Source organism: Sapajus apella, unplaced genomic scaffold, assembly GCF_009761245.1.
Source record: "Sapajus apella isolate SASKATOON/1434 unplaced genomic scaffold, GSC_monkey_1.0 scaffold33, whole genome shotgun sequence".
NCBI classification, from domain to species: domain Eukaryota; kingdom Metazoa; phylum Chordata; class Mammalia; order Primates; family Cebidae; genus Sapajus; species Sapajus apella.
This window is the reverse complement of record NW_022436973.1, coordinates 10380042-10396656: the sequence shown is the minus strand read 5'-3', so window position 1 is coordinate 10396656 and position 16615 is coordinate 10380042. Positions and strand designations below refer to the sequence as shown.

The 16615-nt window shown below is 49.3% G+C and overlaps 1 protein-coding gene across 5 annotated transcripts in view; it reads left to right on the top strand.

The window, feature by feature from the left end:
- The first annotated feature begins 110 nt into the window (after window positions 1–110).
- Window positions 111–16615, top strand: part of EFCAB8 (EF-hand calcium binding domain 8) — a 69777-nt gene continuing 53272 nt past the window's right edge. For 4 of the 5 annotated variants that reach the window (XM_032295251.1, XM_032295253.1, XM_032295252.1 and 1 more), the window contains exons 1-5: window positions 3675–5159; window positions 9493–9658; window positions 12492–12610; window positions 14252–14355; window positions 15383–15518. In XM_032295251.1, coding sequence (XP_032151142.1) covers window positions 5091–5159; window positions 9493–9658; window positions 12492–12610; window positions 14252–14355; window positions 15383–15518 — 594 coding nt within the window. In that variant the 5' untranslated portion in view covers window positions 3675–5090. Of the gene's footprint in view, window positions 860–3674; window positions 5160–9492; window positions 9659–12491; window positions 12611–14251; window positions 14356–15382; window positions 15519–16615 lie in introns of those variants that run through there. The other variant, XM_032295250.1, reaches the window with a different exon arrangement.

Below are 16615 nucleotides of genomic sequence, written 5' to 3'. Positions count from 1 at the left end.
AAAAAAAAAAAAAAAAAAAAAAAAATAGCTTGGATGTGGTGGGTACCTGTATGTAACCCCAGCTACTTGGGAGGCTGAGGCAGGAGAATCGCTTGAACCCAGGAGGCAGAGGTTGTAATGAGCTGAGATCACACCACTGTACTCCAGCCTGGGCGACAGAACAAAACTCCATCTCATTAAAAAAAAAAAAAAAAAATCTGGAATCCACGTACTTGATTGAAATCTCCATACACTTGCCTTTCACCAACTTGTCTGCCAAATTGTGCCGCGGACCAAGATTGCAGTGGCTGCATCAAGTCTAGGCCTGCCCTGAAGTCTGGATTTTTAAGTCTCCCATCTCACATCTCTTGTATCCTTCCTATTTTCAAAGAATTGGAGCTTGTGCAGAGGGCAGAAGAGCCACTGTGCTTTCGCTGACCTGGAGCCAGCTGGCCTTTTGGTTTTGGTGAAGCCTGCTTTTTATAAGAGGACTCCCTGGTGTCTTCCTGTTTCCTTCTCCTTGTCTTATGTATGATTTTGTATCTGTGCTTGTCCTGGCTGTTTGTGCTTATAGCTCCTTTCCCTGTCTGCTGTGTAAGTTCAACTTCTTCAATAAAAGAAATGTTTCACATTGGATGAAGAGTGGTTGCGTGCTTATGGTTTGTGGGATGGGTTCTGATGCTTCATGTTTGTTCTTCCTATGGAATTCTGTCTCATTTCCCTGGTTCTAAATGTGACCAGCAGACCCAGAGTTCCACCTTGACTTCATAAAGGAGCTGTCTTGGACTGGGAACAGCTGCCGATGTCTTTGTTGAGATGGAAGTTGGAAAGTGATAGCACTTTGCCAGCAAGATAACTGGGGAGATCAAATTGAGTCAGGGTAAGTGAGGGTTTTGGGTAAAATTTGCCCTCCAAAAGATAACAATACAGTTATCAAAGCAGAAAACATTAATATAATGTCTAATAACGTACAGTTCATGTCCAAATTTTACATAATTTCACTGAATAGCAGCCCTTGCAGCATATTTGTTTTGTCCCAGTCTGGGATTCGATTCAGAATCATGCATTGCCTTTGGTTGTTGGGTCTCTTGAGCCACATCAAGAGTTCCTTAGCTAAGGAACAGTTCTCTAACCGTTCCTTAGCCTTTCTTTGATTTACATGGCATTTTATTTTGGCCAGGTACGGTGACTCATGCCTGTAATCTCAGCACTTTGGGAAGCCAAGGTGGGCAGGAATTGCTTGAGGCCAGGAGTTTTGAGACCAGCCTGGTCAACCTGGTGAAACCCCGAGTCTACTAAAAATACAAAAGTTAGCTGGGCATGGTGACATTGGATCAGGAGGTGCGTGATGGATGTCATTTTGCTCGGCTGATGGTGGTAACTTTTTTTATTTTTTGAGATGGAGTCTTACTCTGTTGGCTAGGCTAGAGTGCAATGGCATGATGTTGGTTCACTGCAGCCTCCACTTCCTGGGTTCAAGGGATTCTTGTGCCTTAGCCTCCTGAGTAGCTGGGATTTCAGGTGTGAGCCACTGTGCCCAGCCTATTTTTCATTCTTTTACAAAAATTGGATCATACTGTGCACGCTTTTCTGTGTCTTGGGTTTTTTTTTTTTTTTTTTTTTTTTTTTTTTGAGACAAGGTCTCATTCTGTCACCCAGGCGCCAGAGTGTGGTGGTGTGGTGTGATTACAGCTCACTGCAGCCTCCAACTCCTGGATGCAGGCGATTCTTCCACCTCACCTTCTTGAGTAGCTGGGATTATAGGTGAGTGCCACCACACCCGGCTAATTTTTTATGTTTTGTACAGATGGGGTTTCACCATGTTGCCCAGGCTGGTCTCAAACTCCTGGTTGATGCTCAAGTGATCTTCCCGCCTTGGCCTCCCAAAGTGTTGGGATTACAGGTGTGAGCCACCATGCCTAGCCTGCAATTTGCTTTTCTTATTAATACTTCATGGAAATCTGTCTTAGCTGCTGAAGGTCAGATTCATCTTTCTGCATGTTTGGGTGATGTCCCAGGTACAGGTGTACTGTACCATTTATTTATTCACCATTTCTTGACCTAGAATGGTTCACTTTAGTTTTTGCTCCTATGAGTGATGCTGCAGCAATCACTCGTCAACAGTGGCCTTTCACAAAGGAGTCATTTAAATTACTAACCGCCTTCCTACCCACTCCACTAAAACACATTGTAAAGATTGCCATGAGCCTGGTGTGGTGTCATGCATCTGTTGTCCCAGCTACTTGGGAGGCTGAGGTGTGAGGATCACCTGAGTCCAGGAGTTCAAGATCAGCCTGAACAACACAACAAGACCCCATGTCAGAAGATTGCCATGAACCCTTTTTGAATTAAAATACAAATCAGAAAATTGGCATGATTTAGACTATAAAAATCTTCTGGGCCGGGTGCAGTGACTCATGCTTGTAATCCCAGCACTTTAGGAGGCTGAGGCAGGCAGATCACCTGAGGTCAGGAGCTGGAGACCAACCTGACCAACACGGAGAAGAAACCCTCTTCTCTACTAAAAGTACAAAATTAGCCATGTGTGGTGGCACATGCCTGTAATCTCAGCTACTTGGGAGGCTGAGACACGAGAATGGCTTGAACCCAGGAGGCAGAGGTTGCAGTGAGCTGAGATCATGCCACTGCACTCCAGCTGGGTGACAGAAAAGCAAATTTCACAAAAAAAAAAAAAAAAAAAAAAAACAAAAAACAACCCTGCAGTTCACAAACGAGGCTGAGGCAGGAGATCACTTGAACCCGGGAGGTAGAGATAGTGGTGAGCCAAGATCACATCATTGCACTCCAATCTGGGCAACAAGAGCAAAAGTCTGTCTAGAAAAAAAATCTTCCATAATCTCACCTGCCAGAGATAACTGCCATGAATTTTGGAGTATATGTTTCCAGGCTTCTTTGTAGGTATGTATGTATGTATGCTAAGTCCATTTCTGGACTTAACATTTTATATACAGCTTCTGCAGCTTTTTAAACTGGTAACCTCTTAATTGCCTCTTTCAGTGGCCGTTTCTTTCCCTTATCACCTTGGCTTACTTTGTAGCATCCCATCTTCCTAGCTGTCTTGTGTGTTTTTCGTTCCTTCTATCCCCTAAATGTAGCCACTCCTCAAGTGTCAGTCCCCAGATTTCCAGGTATTTGTTTTTTTGTGTGTGTGTGTTTGTTTTTTTGAGACAGGGTTTTGCTCTTGTTGCCCAGGCTGAAGTGCAGTGGCATGATCTCAGCTCACTGCAACCTCTGCCTCCTGGGTTCAAGCGATTCTGCTGCCTCAGTCTCCTCAGTAGCTGGGATTATAGGTGCCACCACGCCTGGCTAATTTTTGTATTTTTAGTAGAGACTGGGTTTCACCATGTTGGCCAGGCTGGTCTCGAACTCCTGACCTAAGGTAATCCACCCATCTCAGCCTCCCAAAGTGCTGTGATTATAGGTGTGATTCACCACACCTGACCCCAGGTATTTGTTTTTTTATTTCTTTCCTTTCCTTTCTTTCTTTTTTTTTTTTTTTTTCTGAGACACTCTGTTATCCAGGCTGGAGTGCAGTGGTACGACCTCAGCTCTCTGCAGTCTCAATCTCCTGGGCTCAAGCACTTCTCCCACCTCAGCCTCCCGAGTAGCTGGGACTACAGGTGTGTGCCACCACACCTGGTTAATTTTGGATTTTTTGGAGAAATGTCTCTCAGTGTTGCCGAGGCTGGTCTCACACTGCTGGATGCAAGTGATCCTCCTGCCTCGGTCTGTTTTTTAATTTCTGATTGGACACCCCAGTATCACATGCATTAAACCACTTTCCCTCTTTGCTCCTTTTTCTGGAAATGGTTCTGGCATTTCTGTTAGCTTGGTTCTTGGCTTCCAAATCTCCTTTCCTTAGGCTATCCTCTCTCCTTTGGTGCTTAGGTGTGAGCTGTTACCAAGAGGCTGCTAGGTTAGGGCACTCTTGACTAGCATTTAGTCTTCTCCCTCCAGCTTGTGCTGATGAATTTTATTTTTATTTTTTTGAGAGATTGGAGTCATCCAGATTGGAGTGTAATGGTGTGATATCTGCTTACTGCAACTTATGCCTCCCTGGTTCAAGCAATCCTCCTGCCTCAGCCTCCTGAGTAACTGGGATTACAGGAGCCTGCCACCATGCCCGGCTAATTTTTTTGTATTTTTATTAGAGAGAGAGTTTCACCATGTTGGCCAGGCTGGTCTCGAACTCCTGACCTCAGGTGATCCACCTGCCTTGGTATCCCAAAGTGCTGGGATTACAGATGTGAGCCACTGTGCCTGACTGCTCATGAATTTTTATAATTGCCCTTCATTTTGTTCAGACTGCCTGGTCAGGTATTCAAGATTCTACTTTCTGCTACCAGTTTTTTTTTCTTCTCTCCCATGATTCCTCCCACCTCTCTGCCCCCAGGACTCTTCAAGTCAAACCAAGCTGACTCACTTGGTCCATCCCCTGTGCCTGTCTTGGACTTAACTATTTCTTGTCTGTTCCCTGCCATCCTAGAGTGCCCTCTGGACTCTTGCCTGGTGGGACTTGCTGATGAGGTGGATTGGCTCTCCAATTACCCTAACAAAACACTGTCATCCTTCTCATATGGAGACCTTGGTGACCCAATAGAAACATTCCCTTTGTGTTCCCAGAGCAGAGCTCTGTTCTGTCTGCTCTCCCGAAATCCTGACTTGCAAGGGCACTGGAAAGCGGGTGGGGAGAGTGTATGCAGCAGAAAGTCAGGGGCCCTCATTTTTCTAATCTGTTTATTGTACTTGGACCATCACATGGCCTCCTAAGACCCTTCTACTTCTGTAGAAAGTGTGATCCCCATTAGAAAGCCTCTGGCATTAAGTCAGGAGTAAAGAGACTTGTGAAACCCCATGGCTTCTGCAGGATAACTCCTCTCTATTAGGGGAAGAAATGCTCAGGTGCAAGCCTGGCAAAAGCTTTTTGCTGGAGAAATCTCCGGGAAAAGGGATGCTCATCAAATGCTTGCTGGGAGTGTCCATGGGCAAGGGGCAGCCACCCTCTCCCTTGACCTTGACTTCTTTTCTATCTGTGACCTGGTTAGGTCAGCCTTCCACATGGTCCTTACTATGAAGTAGTTAAGTTGACTATGATTCTTTATTCTAGGTCAAGGCTAATGTCTTCTGAAGACTTAGCAGAGATCCCTCAACTCCAAAAGGTAAGACAATTATTTGAGCTAATAAAGGGTGGGGCATTCCAGAGTCACCCAAAACATCACGTACCAGCATGGAAGTACAGTGGTTTCTGCATCAGGGGTTGCATACTGAGATTTTACTGGGCAAGTAACTTTTTTTTTTTTTTCCCCAAGATGGAGTTTTGCTCTTGTTGCCCAGGCTGGAATGCAATGGCGTGATTTCAGCTCACTACAACCTCCGCTTCCCGGATTCAATTGATTCCCCTGCCTCAGCCTGCCTAGTAGCTGGGATTACAGGCATACATCACCATGCCTGGCTAATTTTGTATTTTTAGAAGAGATGGGATTTCTCCATGTCAGGCTGATCTTGAACTCCCAACTTCAGGTGATCCACCTGTCTTGGCCTCCCAAAGTGCTGGGATTACAGGTGTGAGCCTCTGCGCCTGGCCACAAGTAACTTAAGTGTACTTTTTTTCTTTTTTTTGAGACTGAGTTTTGCTCTTGCTCCCCAGGTTGGAGTGCAGTGGCATGATTTTGGCTCACCAAAACCTCTGCTTCCCGGGTTCAAAGGATTCTCCTGCTTCAGCCTCCTGAGTAGCTGATATTACAGGCATGTGCCACCATACCTGGCTTATTTTGTATTTTTTAGTAGAGATGGGGTGTCTCCATATTGGTCAGGCTGGTTTTGAACTCATGACCTCAGGTGATCTGCCCACCTCGGCCTTCCAAAGTGCTAGGATTACAGGTGTGAGCCACTGTGCCCGGCCACTTTTTTTTTTTTTTTTCATTCAGACAGAGGAGTCTCATTTTGCTGCCCAGGCTGGAGTGCAGTGGCGTGATCTTGGCTCACTGCAACCTCCACCCTCCAGGTTCAAGCAATTCTCCTGAGTAGCTAGGATTACAGGTGTGTACCACCACACCTGGCTAATTTTTGTATTTTGTATTTTTAGTAGAGACGGGGTTTCACCATGTTGGCCAGGCTGGTCTTGAACTCCTGACCTTGTGATCTATCTAACTTAGTCTTCCAAAGTGTTGGGATTACAGATGTGAGCCACAGCGCCTGGCCAGGCTATAGGAGTTTTTATCAAGCACATTGTCTGTTATGTGCTTGGGGCTGGGGAATCTAGAGATAATTAATACAAATTAGATTAAGTAAGGATTAATTAAACATGCCCTCGCCTTTGAAGAGCTCACTGTGAGACGAGGAGTAGTAACAAGAGCTATCATTTATTGTGTAATTACAGTTTGCTGGGGCTTCACATGTATTCAGGTGTCATTAGGTCTCAACCACAACCCTGCAGGTAGGGATTGTGGCTCTCTGTCTTGCAGATGAAGAAACATGTGGTTCAGAGAAGTGATGTGATATGTCTAAGTTAAAATAGCCTGGGCTGGGCGCAGTGGCTCATGCCTGTAATCCCAGCACTTTGGGAGGCTGAGGCAGGTGGATCACAAGGTCAGGAGTTCGAGACCACCCTGGCCAATATGGTGAAATTCCATCTCTACTAAAAATACAAAAATTAGCCAGGGGTGGTAGCAGGCACCTGTAATCCCAGCTACTTGGAAGGCTGAGGCAGGAGCCTGGGAGGCAGAGGTTGCAGTGAGCCAGGATTGAGCCACTGCACGCCAACCTGGGTGACAGAGCAAGACTCTGTCTCAGAAAAATAAATAAATACATTAGAAAATAAAATAAAATAGCCTGTAAGTGGGGGAGCCAGGCAGAATTCCAACCCAGAGCTCTGGGGCTCTGTAGCCATGTGCTTTCCCTCATGCCTTGCTGTCTGCATGTGTGGACAGACATACACACTTACTGTGCCATGAGGGGCAGATATGAACAAAGACCCGGGAATATGGAGGTGGCAGTGATGACTGTCATGTGAAAGTTATGGAAGAGCTCCTTGGGGAAGGTTCCATCTGAGCGAGAGTCTGAAGAGTGGGTAGGCTCACCTCTGGGGAGATGGGCTGCAATGTGTATGGGAGACAATGTGAGTAAGCACAGAACCCTTGCTGGGCCTGGGGATGGTGGGGCAGGAGGTGTGTCTGGAACGTGGTGCATGCTTGAAACAAGACAGGTCAGAGCTGGTTAGGACGTGCTTCGAATGCTGCACTCAGGAGCTGGGGGTGAAGAGTGTGAGAGTCAGGGTAAAGTCATCGATCAGATTTGAGGCTTAGAAGCCAGGTGTGGTGGCTCACACCTGTAATCCCAGCACTTTGGGAGGCCAAGGTGGGAGGATCACCTGAGGTCAGGAGTTCAAACCAGCCTGACCAACATGGTGAAACCCTGTCCCTACTGAAAATGCAAACAATTAGCCGGGTGTGGTGGCTCATGCCTGTAGTCTTAGCTACTTGAGAGGCTGAGACATGAGAATCACTTGAACCCAGAAGGCGGAGGTTGCAGTGAGTTAAGATCCTACCACTGCACTCCAGCTGGGTGACAGAGTGAGACTCTATCTCAAAAAAAAAATAAAAAAGATTTGCTGCCTAGAAAGATGAGTGGTGCCAGAGTTGGGAGGTGGATGCGAAGAGAAGGCCAAACTTTGGTCTCAGTTAGGGATGGTCATTGTGCTTGTCCCAGCAAAAGACTAGAGTTCGGGCTGAGCAGGGGTATACGAGAGGGGAGCTTGTAGGTAGGAGATGGATTCAGGAAGAATTAACAAGAGGGATGGTAGAATGCATAGGAGGAAGAGGGAAGAGCTGAAGGTGGTGCTGAGATTCCTAATTTGGGGACTGGGTGGGTGGGGAGAGCCTTCACATGCTCCTCTGTTGGGCTTCATGGAGGCAGGGACCCTCACTCTGTTCACAGGGCATCCACAGTGCTGCATCCACAGTGCTGTATCCACAGTGCCTGGCACTCAGTCAGTGTGTGTAGACCATGGGCGAATGAATGAAAGGTCACAGGAGGATGAGCACGTTTGCTTTTTAGTTGGGGCTAAGGTGGGGAGAGTGAGCAATTCAATCCCTTGTCCTTTGACTTTTTTTTTTTTTTGAGACGGAGTTTCACTCTTGTTACCCAGGCTGGAGTGCAATGGCGCGATCTCGGCTCACCGCAACCTCCGCCTCCTGGGTTCAGGCAATTCTCCTGCCTCAGCCTCCTGAGTAGCTGGGATTACAGGCACGCGCCACCATGCCCAGCTAATGTTTTGTATTTTTAGTAGAGATGGGGTTTCACCATGTTGACCAGGATGGTCTTGATCTCTTGACCTCGTGATCCACCCGCCTCGGCCTCCCAAAGTGCTGGGATTACAGGCTTGAGCCACCGCGCCCGGCAGGTCCTTTGACTTTTTGAACTAAAGTCTCCCCATCTTCCCAAGGCCCAAAGCAGTGATCAGCACTGCCTGCCTGCCACTCAGGTCATCTAGTTGTCCACGTTTGAAATCTTTTAGGGGAGGCAGCCTTTGATGGCGTGAGCTTTGGTGACCTGAAACATTATGCTTAGTGTCCATATGAGTCCCCACGGAGGGGCGAGGAGAGGAAGCATCGTGAGGCCTGGAGGGGTGGGGAAGGCTTTTGGGGGGATCTGGGAAGGATGAGTAGAAGGAGGAGGTGAGGGAGAACCCCTAGTGGCGGGTCTGCATGAGCATTGGTGTGTTGGCAGAGGTCAGGCCTGGGGCAGGTGAGCTGATCTGACTCAGATGGGACATCTGGGCTGGTCAGGACAAGATCAAATTAGGGAAGATGGAGCTGGATTCCCTGGGGTCTGTGTATTTGAGAAGGAGTCTTGCTCTGTCACCCAGGCTGGACTGCAATGGCATGATTTCGGTTCACCGCAACCTCCACCTCCTGAGTTCAAGCCATTCTCCTGCCTCAGCCTCCTGAGTAGCTGAGATTATAGGCACCTGCCATCATGCCCAGCTAATGTTTTTGTATTTTTAGTAGAGATGGGTTTCCACCATGTTTGTCAGGCTGGTCTAGAACTCCTGACCTCAAATGATCTACCTTCCTCGGCCTTCCAAAGTGCTGGGATTATAGGCGTGAGCCACCTTGCCTAGCCCCCTAGGGTCTTGAATTCTGACCACTGAAGATTTGAGATGATATAGTTACTGAACTGACGTTCCTTATAAATGAACACCCCATTATGAGTAAGGTAGAGCTTGGCTGTGTCCTCCCTGAGCAACCCCGGGCCTCAGTTGTGGTGTCTATAAAAGGGAACAATGGTTCACTCTCCAAAGTCAGGGGAGTTTAGACTTTTCTTCATCTTCTTAGGTCTAAAAATGCTTAAGAATTGTATGTTTCTGTCTGTTGGTAACATTATAATGCTACTTACCTCATTCTTTCTCAAAGAATCTCTTTAAATCATGTGCTGAGTAATGGCTCAGGAAATCAAAACGCTCAGGCCTGGTTCTTGTTATATTCTTTCCAGCTGTCCATCCCACATGGCTTCCAGAACAAGGAGGCTGTTAGCTCCCCGACACCATCCGTCACCCTTAGCCAGGTGCTGGACCTTCAGCATGGGTCCCAACTGTTTACTGAGGCACACCTGGCCAAGATAGAGAAGATGTTTGAGGAGGATGTCAGTGCGACTGGAGGTGAGGCTGCTCTGTAGACTCTCTGTTTTGTGAGTTCTGCAACAGGGCAGGATCCAGCACCTGGGGTGTGTGGAGGGTTCAGACATGATAAGCATTTTTTTTTTTTTTGAGACAGGATATTGCTCTGTTGCCCAGGCTGGAATGCAGTGTGTGATCACCACTGCAGCCTCAACCTCCCATGCTCAAGTGATCCTCCTGCCTCAGCCCCCAGAGTAGCTGGGACTGCAGGTACATGCCACCACTCCTGGCTAATTAAAAAAAAATTTTTTTTTATAGGCTGGGCATGGTGGCTCACGCCTGTAATCCCAGCACTTTGGGAGGCTGAGGTGGGTGGATCATGAGGTCAGGAGACGGAGACTATTCTGGCCAACATGGGGAAACTCCGTCTCTACTAAAAACACAAAAATTAGCTGGGCATGGTGGCGCGTGCCTGTAGTCCCAGCTACTCAGGAGGCTGAGGCAGGAGAATCACTTGAACCCAGGAGGCAGAGGCTGCAGTGAGCTGAGATTGCGCGACTGCACTCCATCCTGGGCAACAGAGCAGGACTCTGCCACCCCCTAAAAAAAAAAAGAAAGAAAAATTTGTAGAAACAAGAGCAGTTTTTGCTATTAAAAGTAATGGCAGAAATCACAATTGCTTTTGTACCAACCTAATATGTTGCCCAGGCTTGTCTGGGATTACTGGACTCAAGCGATCCTCCTGCCTTGGCCCCTGGAGTAGCTGAAACTATAGGCACACGCCACCATGCCTGATGAATGGGCAAAAAATTGTAGAGTCAAGGTCTTGCTTTGTTGTTTAGGCTGGTCTCAAACTCCTGGGTCCAAGCAGTGACTCCTGCATTGGCATCCCAAAGTGCTGGGATTACAGGTGTGAGCCACTGTGCCGGGCCTGACCTCTCCTTTAAAACTTTCAAACATTACATAGGTATTGCAAACATTTTGGGGGCTATTTGGGATGTAGAAAATTTTTTAAAATACCCCTAGTCCAAATGTAACCATTGTTAGCATTTGGGTGTGTTTTCTTTCAGTTTCATATGTATGGTTTATTATCTATTGCTGTGTGATAGAATCACAATCTTAGTGGCTTAAACCAATGCACCTCACAGCTTTGGTGGGGCAGGAGTCTGGGCATGGCTTAGCTGCTTCTCTGTTCAGGCTCACGCAAGGCTGCAATCAAGTTGTTGGCTGGGGCGGGGTGCAGTGACTCACGCCTCTAATCCCAGCACTTTGACAGGCCAAGGTGGGCAGATTACCTAAGGTAAGGAGTTTGGGACCATCCTGGCCAACATGGTGAAACCCCATCTTTACTAAAAATACAAAAATTAGCCAGGCGTGGTGGCATGGGCCTCTAATTCCAGCTACTTGGGAGGCTGAGGCAGAGAATTGCATGAACCTGGGAGGTGGGGGTTGCAGTGAGCCAATAGTGCAGCACTGTACTCCAGCCTAGACCACAGAGTGAGTCTCCATCTCTAAAAAAATAAAAAAACAAATAATAAGTTGTTGACTGGGGCTGTGGAATGATCTTGGGCTTGACTGGGGAAGGACCCACTTCTAAGCTCACTCAGGTTGTTCGCAGAATTCAGTTCGTTGTCGCTGTGTGACTAAGGGCCTCTGTTTCTTCCTGACTGTTGATGGGAGGCTACCTTAAGGTTCTAGAGGCTGCTCACTGTCCATGCGGGATTCACCAGCATAGCTGCCTGCAAGGCCCAAGCCAATATGGGGGAGAAAAACTCCAGCAAGATGGGTGTTGCAATCTTTTTTATTGTTTTTATTTTTATTCATTTATTTTTTGAGTGGGAGTCTTGCTCTGTCAACCAGGCTGGAGTGCAATGGTGTGATCTTGGCTCACCACAACCTCCTCCTGTGATTCTCCTGCCTTAGCCTCCTGAGCAGCTGGGACTACAGGTGCATGCCACCATGCCTGGCTAATTTTTTGCATTTTTCGTGGAGATGGGGTTTCACTGTGTTAGCCAGGATGGTCTCGAACTCCTGACCTTATGATCCACCTGTGTTGGCCTCCCAAAGTGCTGGGATTACAGGCATGAGCTACTGTGCCTGGCCTCAGGTATTGCAATCTTACATAACAAATCATGTAATCATGTGCACATCCTGTCACCTGTGCCATATTCTGTTGGTTAGCCCAGCTCATTTTTGTATTTTTAGTAGAGAAAGGGTTTCATCATATTGGCCAGGCTGGTCTCGAACTCCTCACCTTGTGATTTGCCTGCCTTGGACTCCCAAAGTGCTGGGATTACAGGCATGAGCAATAAAACAAGACTCCATCTAAAAAAAAAAAAAAATAGTGCTTCTGGTCAGGTGCAGTGGCTCATGCCTGTAATCCCAGCACTTTGGGAGGCCAAGGTTGGAGAATTGCTTGAGCCCAGGATATCATGAGCCTGGGCAATTCATCCCAAAGTACTGGGATTATAGGTGTGAACCGTTGCGTCTAGCCTTTATTTTATTTACTTTTTAGAGACAGGGTCTGTCTCCATCACCCAGGCTGGAGTGCAGTGGCGAGGTCATGGCCAACTATAGCCTCTACTTCCCGGGTTCAAGTGATCCTCCCACCTTAGTCTCCTGACCAGCAGGCACTATAGGCTTACACCACCACACTTGGCTAATTTTAAAATTTTATGTAGACTGGGTCTCCCTATGTTTCCTAACCTGCTCTTAAACTCCTAATCTCAAGTGATCCACCGCATGAGCCACGGCGCTCAGCCGTACATGTGATCTTCTGTGTGTCCCCTCAGCACCCACACTGGAGAACACGTGGCAGTGATAGGCCATGGGACTTGTGAGGAAGGGGATGATATTCTGTCTTCTCTCTTTGAAGCCCTGGGCATGGACGCCTTCATCAAGGCCATGAAGAAGGTCCTGAGCAGTGCGTCGGATGACATGCTAAAGGAGCTGTTTTTGAAGGTGGACTCGGACTGTGAAGGCTTCGTCACCTGGGTGAGGAGGGTGCCCCTGATGCCTCAGGTGCTGGAGGGAGGCTGGAGGGCCCAGTCCTTGGCCAATTGGTGGGGCTGAAGATGGGAGGCCATCACTACGTGGGAAAGCCTCCCTGTGGATTCCAGCCCCAGTCGAGGGGCTTGTCGGGTGGAAAGGTCCTCCCGAGACCTTTGTGAGCTGAGTTCCTGGCAGCTCATTCCCCAGGGACAAGTGTCATTGGCTCCTGTGTGAGACCTACTGAGTGTACAGTGGTGAGCACAAAGGACTTCCCACCTGCCATGTGCCTGCCCTGCCCACCAGCCCCCCATTTGGCTTGGGGGATTCAAGCTGGTACCACGACCATCTCATGGCCCTTCACCATCACTAAGGAGTAGGCCAACTTGGCCAGGCACGGTGGCTCACTCCTGTAATCCCAGCACTTTGGGAGGCCAAGGCGGGCAGATCACGAGGTCAGGAGTTCAAGACCAGCCTAGGCAACATTGTAAAACCCTGCCTCTACCAAAAAATGCCAAATATTAGCGGGGTGTGGTGCTGCATGCCTGTAGTCCCAGCTACTCGGGAGGGTGAGGCAGAAGAATCGCCTGAACCCGGGAGTTGGAGGTTGCCATGAGCTGAGATTGCACGGCTGCACTCCAGCCAGGGTGACAGAGCGAGACTCCATCTTAAAAAAAGTAACCCCCCTGCATTCCCAGCATTCTCAGTGCTTTACCCAGTGGTCCTTCTTCACAACCCCCCATTTCGCATTATAGCTTTGTATGATGGCTGCTTTGGGCCTTGGCTGTGTTTTCTAGCAGCTGGGCAGTGGGATGGAGTATGGAGTTGCCCCAGTGGCCCTGGTTGTGGGTGCTCCCTGCTGTTAACCTGAAGTTTCAACATGGGCGTATCACACATCCTTATAGGGGCCTCGGTCTTATTATCCTTAGAGTGAATAAAGAGCTCCCAGGGCAATGCCTATTGTGGGGGTGATCTGAGGATGCACTTAGCACTTCAGGACGGCTAGGGAGGTGCTGCTGTGCTCTCTTAGTGAATGCTGCAAGTAGCCCCTTCCCATACTCAGGATTCGAGAATAGGTCTGCCGTCCAGGCGCGGCAGCTCACACCTTTAATCCCAGAACTCTGGCAGACCACTTGAGTCCAGCAGTTCAAGACCAGCCTGGGCAATATGGAGAAACCCTGTCTCTACAAAAAATGCAAAAACTAGCTGGGTATTGTGGCATGCATCTGTGGTCCCAGCTACTCAGGAGGCCGAGGTGGGAGGATCACTTGAACCTGGAAGACTGAGGCTGCAGTAAGCCGTGACCACACCATTGCACTCCAGCCTGGGAGACAGAGTGAGACCCTTTTCCCAAAGGAAAAAAAGAAAAGGCCAGGTGTGGTGGCTCATGCTTATAATCCCAGCACCTTGGGAGGCTGAGCAGTAAACTGTGATCACACCACTGCACTCTAGCGTGAGTAACAAACAAACAAAGAGCAGGTCTGTTGCTTGACCACTTGCCTTGGCCAGTACTTGGGAAGCAGCCACCAGAGCCCCTTGGAAGAGCCTGGGAGAGATGGAGGGGCAGGGGGCTGGGAATCAGGTTTGCATTCTTGACACCAAAGTCCGAGACCATTTTGCCTCCCTTGTGTTTTCTTTCCGAGGCAGCAAAAGTATGTGGATTACATGATGCGAGAGTTCCAGGGAAAGGAGGACATGCAAAAGAGCCAGTACCGCCTGCACTTCCACCTCCCCATGAGGGTCGTCCCCCTGTAAGGAGCCTCTGCCTGGGCCCTGGTGGGTGGGGGTGACTGGACAAGTGCTGGTGCCAGCCTGCAGCGAGCCCCTCCCTCAGTCCGTGACCTCGCTGGTGCTGACCAGGGGGCTGGCGTCAGCCTGCTGCCTGATATCCTTTGGCTCATTTCAACCTCACAGCCCTGTAAGTGTTAGGATTGAGGTAGGTGATTTGTCCCCATTTTATAGATGAGGCCACTGAGGCCTGGAGAGGTCGAATGGCTGGCCCCAGGCCAATAAGTAGAAAATGGCAGGGCTGCTCTTTTTGGCCCTCTCAGCCCCCATTCCCCAGTCAATATACAGCATTGCTTCTCCTGCTTCCTGGTTGGTGCGGAGTGGGTCTGGCAGTTTCATCACAGGGGTCCAGGTGGCCCAGGTGGCAGGCACAGGCAGGGCTAGGGGTTTCCTCCCAGGCGACAGGGAAGCAGCCCCCAGAGGGGACCACTGAAGCCTGTTTGGTGCATGGGGCCCTAGTTCCCCACTGCCCCTTGTCCTCTTTGATCTCATCCTTGGGTTCTGTTCCACCCTCTACCCCAGAGCACTAGAGCAGTTGCTAGAAAGTGCTGTTTCTCAGTTTTCAGCCTCAGGCTCCACTCTGCTCACTCTCTGTGGGTGGTTTTTCCTATGAAAGAAGCTTTGTGGGTGACCTCTGTTCTGTCTCCTCTGTCCCACCATGTCACGAGGAGGCTGGCTGGCTACTTCGCAGGATAAGCTTGCTGGAGCCCCACCTCATACTAGCTTCTGGAGCCCCACCTCATACCAGCTTCTGGGGCCCTTTCTCTTTTGGCCACTGTTGATGATCCAGTAGAAACCCGCTTGGAGGAGGGGGCAGAGCCCCGCAGCTCACATAGCCGGCTATGTTTTCCTGGTGTGCGCACACGCATGCCTGTGCGTGACGCTCTGCTGGCTTTTGTCCTTCCTTCTCGGTGGTTCTCTGTTTTGCTGCAGGTGCCCCCTCCCTGAGCTGTTTTCGCCTGAGCTCTTCTCTCTCATCACATTCCACAGGAACCATGGCTGTGAGGTGGTGAAGGTGACGTTTTTAATCCACCGGTTCAAGAAGATCGGGTGTTTCCTGACTGTCACCAAAGACGGGATCCTGCAGTTCTGGTCCGAGTCCTTCTCGCTGATCAGCTCCTTTAGAGTGAGTGGGGCCCGTGCGCATGGTGCACATATGGATCATCAGAGGGCCCCTGCCTTAGCACCCCGATGGTGAAGGTGACCTGGACACAGGCAGATTCATAGTCTGAGCAGCCTGGACTCGCAGTCACAGCACCTGGGTCCTGACTTGGCTTCCCTGTGGGAGCCATGCATTTCCCTTCCGCTAAGCAGGATTCCACCTGGATGCCTGTCCCATGCAGGCATCTTACAGAACCCCTCAAACCCGTTAGCCCTAACAGCATGTCCCTTCAGCTGTCCCCGCCCACTGGGTTAACTTCTCTTGCGTCCCCATCTCAGTGAATGGTATTGTCATCCCCAAGACTCCTGTGCTAGGGTCAGCCACTCCCACACTGTCCCCAAGTCCTGCTGATTCAGGCCTTTTGCCTGATCCAGGCAGGAGGTCATAGTGGTTGTGAGCATGGGCTCTAGAGCCCAACAGCCAGCATTAGAATCCTGACTGTACCACCTGCCAGCTCCGTGACCTGGACAAGGTACTTACTATATATTCTCTGTGCCTCAGTTTCCTCATCTGTTAAATGGGGCTAGCTGTAGTGTTTCTTCACAGTGCGGTTGGGAACACTTGATGGTGTAATACATGTGTGGTGCTTGGGGCAGGGCAGGGCATGCAGCAAGTTCCCGCTGGATTTAAGCTGACATCACCCTTGTCTTTGTGCTGCCAGCTCCTGGCTGAGAGTAGTAAGTGAGAAGACGCTCAGGAGAACTGCTTTGTACTTGGTCTCTAGGCCAGTCCAGAATCTTCCAGCAGATGAGAAAAGCACTGTTCTCCAGGGCTCTACAGAAAGGCTTATTGAGAATACAGCCCCCAGAGGAAGGGCTTTCTAAGCCTGTATAACTGCAGAGTGATTCACAGTTGCATCAGAGCCCAGCCTTTGGGGAAGAAGAGGCCTGGGTGGAACTAGGGTGTGTGGAGGTCCCATGGCCCTCCTGGGTGCACCAAGAGGGAGTCACAATTGCTGTCCTGAGGCTGTGGCTTCCATAGCCCTCTGTTGGTGTCCTCCCATGTTGGGTGGTGCTGTCAGGGTCACCACCTGCAGGGTTCTGTCCTGCAGAACCCAACTC